The sequence below is a fragment of the Spea bombifrons genome, chromosome 2, assembly GCF_027358695.1.
Source record: "Spea bombifrons isolate aSpeBom1 chromosome 2, aSpeBom1.2.pri, whole genome shotgun sequence".
Classification (NCBI taxonomy): Eukaryota; Metazoa; Chordata; class Amphibia; order Anura; family Pelobatidae; genus Spea; species Spea bombifrons.
This window is the reverse complement of record NC_071088.1, coordinates 113,975,101-113,987,465: the sequence shown is the minus strand read 5'-3', so window position 1 is coordinate 113,987,465 and position 12,365 is coordinate 113,975,101. Positions and strand designations below refer to the sequence as shown.

Sequence of the window (12,365 nt, the reverse complement as noted above, 5' to 3'; positions counted from 1 at the left end):
TCATTACAAAAGTTTAACCCTTTCAATGCAACATCCCCTGCTATTAATATTCAAACAATATCACACACTTTGCTTCAGCTTAAATATTATTAAATATTACATATCATGTGACTCTAAAATCATGTTTTTGAGAAATATTAGTTCTGAAACATTAGGCGTGTATGTGCCATCTTTGCCCCAAAGAGCTTGTACAGTATGTGCCTGCCAAAAAAGCTTGTCTGTACCATCTGTGCCCACAGGTTGTCAGTGCCATCTTTGTCCCCTAACTTGCCTGTGCGCCCAGCCTGTCTGTGCCATCTTTGCCCCCAAACAGCTTGTCAGTGCCCCCAAAAAGCCTGTCTGTGCCATATTTGCCATTAAAAAAGATGTATAGGAACGAAAATCCTGGTGGTTTGGAGTGGGTTATTTGGGGTATAGGTCCCAGACGATTTGTTCTGTAAGGGGCCTCAAAATTTCTGATGGCGGCCCTGGATTTATGCAATTCTACCCTGTGATTTGATCAAGTCTATGTATATACTGTATATAATAACATTACAATCATCAGGTTTTTTAATGTTTTATAAATATGTTATAAGGCAAATGAGACTTTCATATTTATTCAAAACAAAAGTTGGTGTAATTCCAAAATAAAGCTGAAGTGAACATCAAATCATGAGACACATTATTTTTATTGTCTTATTATGAAAAATACTAGCAAAAATGAATTTACAGATACAAAAATACACACTGTACAAAACACAAAATATGATTTACAAACTTCCCTTGAGCTGTTTAAAAATAGGCATTTTTTTACACTTTCCATATGTGGATTGTTAATAAACAAAGGATATTTCAGACTCCGGAACCAGTCATATTTTCTACATTGTATACATATATATATATTTATTTATACTCTTTTTCAAAACTACAGCACAATATAAACTAAATATAACATAGATAAAAAGTGTGACTTTTTAAAGATGTGTTCTTTGGTTTTAAACATTACTTAATTGGGGCAACACGGGATAAAAATACAGTGGCAGATATCAAGCAGATGTACCTATCACCATCATTGCAAATTCATTATGTTGTGCTTTAATGTCCAATGGGCAGTCTTGTGGTCCAGATACCACCATCTAGAGATACCACCATCTAGAGAGAGATGTAGGACGGCCAATGATAGTGAACCATATGGTTAAGCAGGCTGTGAATTAGTGATTCACTGAGACATATGGTGCTTGAACATACTTTTTATGGCACAACGTCAGCCTCTACACAAATATGTGGCAGTGTAAGAATGCTTTAATTACTTAGCATCCTTAGGTATCCTTTTTGAAGCAAAAAGGAATAACCATTACAATTGAAGCAATGAACTGCTCAAAAAACATTTACTTTTTTGTACTTGAGGGGGTTTCTAGTTATGCCCCTGCCTTCAGCCTCAGGACAGGGACCTCCAGTCATGCCACTGCGTCACAGACTCGTAGGTCTGTGCGTGTCCACTGTGGATCGCTGAGCTCCATATGTGTGGCAAGTCTGTGCTGATGCTATGGAGCGCTGAGCACTCTGGGTAAAACGCTGAGCACTAATGACATCAGGAGCCGGCGCTCAGCTTATCCTTCAAGTGCACTGCTAGCTAGCTGGACTCTGTAGAGTGTCATTTTGTTGCCCCCTCATCAAAATACCCCACTAGATTACCAGGAAAAAAGTAATCAAGTCCTGGGGGTACAGAAAGGGAGAAAAAATCCTTGCATAAAGTTATCCTCGGATAAAGTTTACAAATTTGTAAGTAAATATTCTTGTAAACATTACATTTTTTGTGGGTGCTTTGTATTTTAAAGTGGGGGGATGTGCCAAATTTAGGATCTGTCCAGGGTGCTTTAGAGTTGATTAGGGATTTAAAGTGCTCGCCTTTTCTTGCAGTGTGCTCTCTAAGTTAATCTTAAATTCCTGTTATACCTTTAGGATATTGTATAACATGGTAATACCCTTTTTTATATAAACCTTTCAATAACCATTAACTTGTGCAATCTTAAGACTGGATAAACTAAAGATTTTTATTTCCTAAATTATGTAACAAAAGGGCCACCGGAAGTCAAACTGTCAATATTTCTTAGGGCTGTAATTCTAGAAAATGTAATTATCATCAAAACAGAAAATGACATGATAACACAAAAGAAAACATAATTATTCTAGAAATAAATGTTCTATATTAACGGTGAACATGTGCTTTTAATGGTCCTGTAAAACTTGAATGTCAGCATATTTAACTATAAACGGACAACTGTGAACAAGCTCTGCACCATGTAAGATCAGTTTGACCTGGGCAGTTGTCATACATGTCCCTAATAATTTCTCTATTGTTTAAGAGATTGTATTGAGGAACTTATTTTCATCAGTCAAAGACGTCAACATAGAATTCAAATCTCCTACAGCCATGTTTTGGACCAAGCCTGCAGGATTGTGAGGTGTACTCAAATGAGAGGAAACCTGAGAAGAGCTTGGTAAACCACTGTGACTCAAGTTACTCGGCATCAGGGAAGTATCGGCATCATCAATGATGGCAGCAAAGTCAATCTGTGTATTTTCCAAATCAAGACTGTCTAAAGCATTGGAGGTTTGACACGGATCTGTCTTTAGGAAACCTACATTGGGACTGTATTGACTATGCTGATGTCCATCGCAACTTGACTGGTTATGACTTAGTTGAGGAGCAAGTTTGTGAATTCCTGCTTTGCCATGATGCATCTCGACTTGCCCTGAGAAATACATCACGCCAGGGTTATCAATGGTTTCTTGTTGAGATTGGACTGGAGGCAAACAGACCAATCTCCTTGGGCTGGATTCAGATGAATGGTAAGATGGGCTGAGTTGAGGTGGACTTCCCATGTAGGTTGACTGGCTGGTTATACTGTGCTGCCTGTTTAAAGGTTTGGGGCCACAGGGTGGATGGGGTACCACATCTAAGTTATAACAATGACTGCCCGGGCTTCTCATAACTTTACTATGACTTGATTGTCCATCTTGGGAGCTTGGGCTCATTAGGCTGCTCTGTGCCGGCTTGTTCTGATAATTCATGTACTTTGGGCTCATGTATGCTTGGGAATGAGGAGTATTCCGGTGACTACTCTGCCCGGTATCCACATCTTCTCCAGTGTTGCTCATCATAGGCACGTTTTTTGGGTGCTGCTCCCACATCAGTGCTTGTTGAGACTGCACATAGTTTCTAACCATCATCTCCTTCACTTGCATCATGGGTGTCTGAGACCGACGACCCTGGGGGCTCAACATGCTGGGGTTGAGCCCATTGTGGAAGGAAGAATTCTGCTGGTTGTCTTGTTGTCCCTGGTAATCACAGTTGACCTCTCCAGGGGACATGGCCATTGTGTTTGACTGGCTGAAAGTATGCTGGTGCATTGTGGGATTTTTCATGTTTTGACAAGACATCATGGAGGGCATAGACTGGTGGAATTGTTGTTCAGGTTTTATCTGCACCTGACCCAAATTGTTATACCTTTGACTATTTGCATACATGCCCTGTTGACATGAATTACTGCTTGCAGAAGAAACTTGTTTGGTTGGCCCTGTTACTGTTGGGTTAGGGTACTGGTTGTGACACTGATTTCCAGGTGGCACATTTGGTTGCATTCTCTGCATGTCCACTGTCCCTGAACTTACTTCATTCCACTGAACAGGTAAGTTTGCATTGTTGGCCATTTGCCTGGCGTTCTGAAAAGGCTGGTTGGGGGCTGACATTTGACACTGGTTATAATCTGCATGGCCCAAAACATTGCTATGGCCTGAATTATTATTTGCATTTAAGTGGATGTTGCTCATTGTTCTTTGAGAACCAGTGTAGACATTTTGATTTTGTACATCTACACCTTGAAATGGGTGGTTGAAATTCAGCTGGTCATTGGGCGTACCCAGTTGAGATCCCTGTCCTTGATAGTTCATATACTCATTACCAACCATCATATTGTGCTCTTTATTTTGAAGGACTCCATCTTGGCCAGTTGTCTCCATGTATACATTCTCACTGATGCTTGGGGGGCGGGGGTAAAAAATATGCCTTTGTAAGTTGGCATCAGACCCGCCATACCCTTGCTGCAGCCCACCTGCCTGTCTACCTAACATGGATACATTCATATTTGTCATACTTTTATAACGCTGCACTTTAGGTACTGCCTGAGAGTCTCCGCCAGTTCTTGCAGGATCACTAGCTCGTCTTATGCCGGCACCTGGTGCCTGAGCTGGGTGAATTATGCCTGTGCCGTAGCTGTGATATTCATTGTTACTATGCCTTCTTTGAGTGTTATTTGCTAACACAGAAGATGCCGAAAGCCCACGGTAATCACTGCCAATAAATGCCATCCTATTGTTTGCAGTCATTCTTTCCATGTTAGGAAGTGGTGTAGGTGGTGGTCCACCAGTTGCTGCAGCGTATCTTGCCTTTAACCTATACTGTTGTGCTGGAGTAAGGCCTGGGAGCCCAGTAGCACGAACAACTTCTCCAGAATGCCTTGACATTTCTGAAGGACTTTGGTCATATGTATCCACCATACTCCCACCATCACCAGGCCTCTGGTTGGAAAGATAGGGTGATACAACTGAAGATCTCCGGCTCACTGTATAGGCTGAGCTCATTGTGCTGGTAGTGCTGTTTCTCCTGTCATTCAACTGGTTGATATGATCACTGGCCGACAGATCCATAGCTTGGTGAGAATGACTCCCTCCGAGTGTGCCACAGACACTTGCCAAATCACTTTGATGACCTAAAAATAAATTATTATTAATTATTATTAAATTATTATGTTTGGTAAGCTTGTATAGGCCAAATAAAAAATCCAAAACATTATTGTTTAGCTGTTTTGTACAACCCATAAATACCATTGTATCACATTATTACATTGATCAGGCTTTAATTCCCTTCAATGCTTCTTCATAATATGCAGCCAACCTCAACTACATTTGTAAAGCATATTTTAAACACCTTTATGAGATTTTTGTATATATTTAAAAAGTGTTTTGATATATTAAGAAATAAACTCATTTAAAAATATATTATATAGTGTTGTATAACTTAACATACCATAATCTTCATTTCTGTCATGGGTTGTTGCTGTCATTGCCCTTACATTGATTGTTTTGTCCGCTTAAAACTGCCATATTCACTACCTTGCAATCCCAAATATTAGCTAAGATGTTGTACAAATACAAACCTGTGCCATGAATGGAAGGTAGTTTGACTGTCCTTCCAGAAGAAGGAGCTTTGCGAAGCTGGTTCAGTTTGTCAATCCTGAGATTTTCAAGTTTCTTTAAAGTAGAAGCCCCTGCAGTACCAATAGACTCTACTGAAGGTATGTCCTCCAGGTTGGTGAGATCCTCAAAGCTTCCTCCTGTGGTGGCATTCATTTCCACTCCACTGTCATTGTTGTTGGTACTGCCCATTGGAGACCTTTCACTGCTACAGGAAGACTGTCCACCAGGACTTGGCTGGGACTTCTGGACAAAAGGAATGTGAAAAAATCATGATGCTTAATATGATATGAAAACAAAGTAGATAACAAATGGTCTATGTAAAAAGATACTAACATATCATCATGCATATGATTTATTTATCATTTTAATTTAGTATTATTTTATAACTGTGAAAACACAATTATAGGGACATTTTATTATTATCAGTGGATAACACCTACACTAATCTTTACCAGGACTTTTTGACACTACTGAACTTCATGTTTCTTGCAGTAGAACCAAATAAATTACTGTACTGTGGAACTATGAGCTCTTCCAAAGGCCTTTTGCCTTGTTCTAAATATTAAAATTGTTTCCAGTATGTAAGTGCTTTTACCAGGGTTAATTCAGGTACAGTAAGCCTCCCATCATCCTTCCGGGCTTCTCGAGAAGAAATGGCTTCCAAGTCTTGCTGAATTTCACCTTTAATTCCTTGAGTACTGGCTCCCTCGTGTGTGACATGACTTCTGGGCATACCATCTCCACGGTGCTTCTTGGTGATATGAGCTTCTGGACCATGAACTGTTTTTACATGCTTCCTGAGAGAGCTGGGATCTGTGTACCGCTTAGTGCAACCAGGAATCTTACACACATAAGGTTTCTGAAAAAAAACAATTAAAAGAAAATTTAATGACCAGTAGAGATATGCAAAGTTTCCAAGACTTAAAAACAAAATTGAAAAGACGAGTCCTTTAAATATTCATGCTGTATGTGTGTAGGGGGTTAGATTCCTTAGAAACTATTATGTCGTTTTCTTGTGTGAACAAGTGTCAGCCATGCATGATCTCTAAAGCACAATGAAGCTAAGCATAGGGATTTCCATAATGACATACACCTTTTATTATACAACTATGTATGCATGAGTGGTGGACAAATGTCATATGTAGCGAATAAGCATCATGCTTCTGCACCTGAAATAAAAGTAAAAGAAGGCCAAGGGCCAAATAAAGCCTGATGGGAAAACTGTTCATACTGCATAGACCAAATGGCTGATATATGCAGTCACAATTTAGTTAGGATTTCTGAAGTACACAGTGGTGTAAAATGGGACAGAATACTGCATTTTCTTACATATGTATGCTGCATGAATATTTAGGTATTAAAAATCCTAATATCTATTGCGTTTCAGATGCTCAAAAATGGTCAGCTGTCGGCCCACCTTGTTGTCACCCAGCGATGTCATACCTCATTAGAGTGAGTACGGTTCTGGTGCTTGGCTCTGTCTGAGGCATTGGAAAAAGCCTTGTTGCAGCCTTCATGCTCGCAGACATATGGTTTCTCTCCTGTGTGGGACCTTAAATGTGTCTTCAGGTTCTCTAGCCGAGAGTAGGCTTTGTTACATCCCTCAAACTGCGTCAAAAGAAAACAAACACAAACGTTTTGTTTCAAAATATTAATCAAATATATACAATATAATATGTTTTATTACAGCCTGTGGCATAATCAATATAATTGAGGTGCATAAGGATATTACCAATCTATCTAGATACTCTGTGATCTGATATAAAATTCCATTGAAATACAATTATCCCTAGACGCAGTTGGTAAATAACTATATAAAATGATACTGATACCAAACAATCTTTATCCAAACTCACTGTGCACTTATGGGGTTTCTCCCCTGTGTGTCTCCTCATATGAACCACAAGCATGTACTGAGCTTTGAAGGGTCTCAGCTCCCGTGAGCAGTCCTTCCAGTGACATACAAACTCCTTTTTTTCCCCATGGATATGTTCGTTATTAATATGCTGGAGAGAAGACACCAAAATGCTGCATGAGTGAATGTTTCTCATTTTTAAATACAACCAGGTGCATATAATATATATATATAATAATATATAAATCTTGCATATACAATGAAAAAAAATAATATTCATTTGTCTTACATGAACAAGGTGTTCTTGAGTATCAAACTCTTTTGTGCAGCTTTCCCAATGACAATTAGTTTCATACACAGTTTCAGGTTCATGTTTTCCATCTTCTTTTTCTAAGTCATCGCGTCCATCCAGTAAACCCAATAATGGATCCTAAAAAAACATTAAAAGAGCCGACATGGATGAGTGTTACTAGACTCAAAGAAAATTGTCACTGAACTGCTTTTAAACATTCTTGCGGCACAATGGTGTCCTATGCATTGCATTACAAAGAGTTCATGTAGTGTAACTAGTCACTGTTGGGTCTGTGTTCTGTTTTGGTATATTTTGTTTGCACTCCTGGTTTGCCTTATTACTCCCATTCTCTACCTTGGTGGCTTGTTAGACCTTGAGCAGGGCACCAGATGCCTCCTCTCTGTATTTGTACACATGGGGAAGCAAAACAATAAAGGTGTTCTACTGAAAAGTTCTAAGCAAGTTAAAACCACCAAGTACTGGTGTGTGAAAACATGCTACTCATGTTAAGGATGTATTTGACATGTAATTAGCCAATGAACTATTCAGTTCATAGATATTGTACTTCATTTCATATTTATTTCCTTCATAGCATCACAGAAAAACATCACAACCTACATTAGGTATTTCAAAATTAAATGAATTATCTGGTGCCCCATTAGTAATGAACTGCTTTGCTAGGCTTTGCATAACTAACTCAAAGTCATTTCTATGGCCCACATTATTTAATCAATGCCATTTCTAAGTCAGCTTTACCTCCAGAACATCATAGGCTGATGGGACCAATGCTTCCTGGAGACTACAATGTTTATGGGTCATTAACATCAATACAGTTTACCTGTGTCCCAGCAGACGCCGGGCTAGATATGTCACCTTCAGATCCATCTTCAAGTCGTTTGCTGCTTAAGGGATCAAGGCTAGTGCTTGACAGAGGCTCGGACTTCAGCTGTGCAAAGGGACAGGACAGATTTAGGAAAATTCTACAGTTTAAGTCACAAATACATTTTTACATGGCAGGATTTAGAATTATATATCCTAATCAAGAGTCATTTGTCTGTTGTAACTTGATAACATACATCTTGCAATGAGAACACAGAAAAATGCAACTATGCCATTAAATAAAGTGAATTAAATAAATTACTGATCACCAAAAATGTTCACTCGCAAGCTTGAAATCTAAATTGTGCATGCAATGGAAAGCAATTATGGCATTAATAATAATGTGTGACGGTGGCACGTATGTACACTACAACTGGGAAATCAAGACGTACATGAATGCTTCGGAGAATTTTTACTATTCTATAGATAGTTCTAGACATTGATATTGATGCATTCAGTGTATATTTTCATACTCACTTTGAATTACTTAACTCCATATCTAAGACTTACCTGGCAATGCTTGATAGAGTTTCGGGAGGGAAGCACACCCACCCCTCTGCAGGACATTGGCTCGTGAGAATTATAAGACATTAAAGGGTTACTTGCATAAGATGAACCTTGTGGCCTCTGGTGGTTAAGGCAATTTTGGTATCCAAAAGAAGGACTGGAAAGAGAAGAAAATACCTATTGACTGAAGTGAAGCATTTAGCTAACCTGAGGGGTGATTTGCTACAGGTGCCTAGTTACCCTGACTAGGGCTGCTACTATAACATTGCTGTGTGATTTCACTCATGCACCATGCACACCGAAGTTGGGCAGTGTGTGCAATTCTCTTCAACTGTCATTGCAAAACTCTCCTTTGCACAGGGAAAAGGGGTATTTTTGGTTACTAACTTTAACAGCTAAAAGAAGCAACTCTCCCACTGTGAATTAAACATATTACATTGTAGGAATAATCATTTATATCACAGCTAACTGGCCATGTAGAATTAAAGGTAAAATTAATTATACAATGAGTATGCTGAGCAACCTCTGAAAGCATTAGTTCTACATGCCTATAACTGGGCCTGTTGTCCTGCACCTGGAGTACGTTTTTACTAACTTTGGATGTTAACTTTAGAACTCTAGTCTATTACGTCTAAAGAAAAGTATATCTTTATTTTTCAAAAGTAAAAAAGACAATCAAACCAAGCCCAGTTTTGTGATAATGATTGATTTAACACAATCTTGTCTAAGTTATACATATAATCCATTCTGAAACACAATAGCGGATCAGAGTTGCACTGTGATTAAAAACAAAAGTCTGGTGTTCTAATGATCAAATATTTCATTTTTAGAAACATCATAAAACAAGCTGGATACGGAAATGCTGAACTGAGTATAACTTAAAAGTTATATTGTCTTACTGATGTTTAACTGATCCAAAGAAGGAAATCATACCATCATTTCTTACTCAGAGTAGACTTGTATAGAAAATGGACATACCTGATGGTCCCTATAGACAAATGACCATAAGAACCCGTGGCTGAAGAACAGCGGGAGTTGATAAAAGCCACCAAGGAATTGGGGGATGTCCGGATCATGGTTTGCAAATCGATGCTGGCATCTGACAGTGGTGAGATGGACATTGCCCTCTTTTTACTCAGTTTTACAGAACTTCGAGGGGTGGAAAAGCGAGACCCTGGCAGCAAAATAATAAATTAGCGAAAGAAGAAGAAATAGCAGATAGGAAGACAATATGAAGTCAAATGAATTGTTCCAGGTATTAAAAAACATAGAAGCAGCTCATTGTCATTACAAGTTTAAATAAACTACTATACAATGTAACCCGCAGAATGAAAATCAGATTTTTGTGCCATATGATCATACTTGGGTTACATAATGTTTCAGCTGGATAGTACAATAAATCCAATCCAGGATTGGATCTACAATGAAAGACACTTAAATTATCTAAATTTTGTTTACCTACCTGGAATACACTGAACAGCCATAACATTATGACCACCTGCCTAATATTGTGTAGGTCTCCCTTTTGCTTCCAGAACAGCTCTGACCCATCTAGGCATGGACTCCACTAGACCTCTAAAGGTGTGCTGTGGTATCTGGCACCAAGCCATTTGCAGCAGATCCTTTATGTATCCTGGTGCCATGCGTTCTCCAGGTAAGTGATGGCAGATGCACCTGGCCTTCCACGTGATGTAAAAGAAAACGTGATTCACCAGACCAGGCCACCTTCTTCCATTGCTCTGTGATCCAGTTCTTATTCTCACGTGCCCATTGTAAGTATGGCAGTGGACAGGGGCCAGCATGGGCACCCTGACTGGTCGGCAGCTACGCAGCCCCATACGCAACAAACTGCGAAGCACTGTGTGTTCTGACACCTTTTGATCAGAACCAGCATTAATTTTTTCAGCAATTTTAGCTACAGTAGCTTCTCTGTTGGTAAATGAGCCTTGGCTGCCCATTACACTTTTGCTGGTTCACAGCTTTTCCTTTCTTGGACCACTTTTGATAGGTACAGAGCTGCAGTTTTGGAGAAGCTCTGACCCATTTGTCTAGCCAACACAATTTGGCCCTTGTCAAAGTCACTCAGATCCTTACTCTTGCCCATTTTTTCCTGCTTCTAACACATGAGGACGAAATGTTCACTTGCTGCCTAATATATCCCTCCCAATGACAGGTGCCATGATAACAAAATTATCAGTATTATTCACTTCATCTGTCAGTGGTAATAATGTTATGGCTGATCGGTGTAAATATGCACATTGTTTAGATACGTATCTCCTCATCTCTTAAAAATCCCACCTGCCAGAGGGTTTCTACAGCAATAAGAAAAAAGGAGCTTTTGAAATAAGAACCTTTACTTCCCTGTCCCTCTCTAATGCAGCCTACAGGACTCACCATCTCCTCCGGTCATGTGCTCATTGGTTTGTACCATTCCAAAGCTATGATGACTGGCCATGAGGTTGTTTTGGTGGCAGTAGGGTACTTCATTCATCCCTAAACAATACATTAAGGCATAAATATATATAAAACAGGATATATATACTGAGCCTTTAAAGTGCACTAGAAACGTTGCACTTGCTGCATCAAAAAGCCCTCAACATAGATATCAATGTATGTATACAGAAATATATACTTTCCTAATAGCAGTTGATTAATTACATTATTTATCTTATTATTCTTAGATTTTCATTATCCATTCATTGATATCTAAGATCCACTATATTTTAAATAACAAAACCTTTATACAAATCAAATCCAAATGCCATATTTAAAGAAAGCAAAGATGGTCATTCCGGTATCTACATCGCGACTCATTGCTCTTGTACGGCTAGCTATTCCCACTTATTTCAACTGTGGGAATACGATAACCTTCATCTGATCTTTCACTCAAAGATCTATACAACATTTATGCTGAGGATAACCAGACACTGACCTTCTGTTATCACGTTGGAAGGCCTCAGGTAACAATGTTCTACATAGCTGTTCACCGGAGGATTCATGGAGTTGAACAGAGCAGGTGGGCACTGGCGGGATGCCATTAGGTGGGAGGTTTGCACTCAGTGGTACATCAGATTCCTTCCTCTATAAGATAAAAAACAAATGCAAAAACATCTTATTTTAGAATGTATGACATCATTAATAAAGATATTCTTCGAATAGAAGCTCCACTATCTATCTATCTATCTATCTATCTATCTATCTATCTATCTATCTATCTATCTATCTATCTATCTATCATATAGATACGATGAAGACACTGGGACATCTGAGAAAAATATTTGGCACATAAAAACATGTTTAGTTATTAACTCAGTATCCTTTTTAAATGACAGTTTCATGTTTTACAAATCTTGCTTCCCATCTGCTTCTACCAAAAGCATTGAGACTGCACTGGAACCCAATTCTAGCATGCCATACATATAACTGTAATATACAAATATAACAGCAGAGGGTGATGTTACAGTATGTCAGAACAATCTGACCACACACAGATACAGTAAAAATGAAACACGTATTTAATTTACAATATACATATGTGGCAAGAGAGCTTAACCCATTCAGCCGAGACTAACAAAGAATATAGTAAATAGATGG

General features: G+C 38.9%; 1 protein-coding gene across 1 annotated transcript; it reads right to left on the bottom strand.

Annotated features, from left to right (window-relative positions):
• Positions 1–1,420: 1,420 nt before the first annotated feature.
• GLI1 (GLI family zinc finger 1) lies at positions 1,421–11,926 on the bottom strand. The gene is made up of 11 exons (XM_053455737.1): positions 11,704–11,926; positions 11,166–11,264; positions 9,750–9,945; positions 8,775–8,928; positions 8,224–8,331; positions 7,383–7,523; positions 7,095–7,244; positions 6,682–6,846; positions 5,834–6,097; positions 5,199–5,481; positions 1,421–4,751 (listed from the first exon to the last, which is right to left on the bottom strand). The coding sequence occupies exons 1-11, from the start codon at positions 11,807–11,809 to the stop codon at positions 2,341–2,343; spliced, it is 4,077 nt and encodes a 1,358-aa protein (XP_053311712.1). The 5' UTR covers positions 11,810–11,926; the 3' UTR covers positions 1,421–2,340.
• Positions 11,927–12,365: the final 439 nt, after the last annotated feature.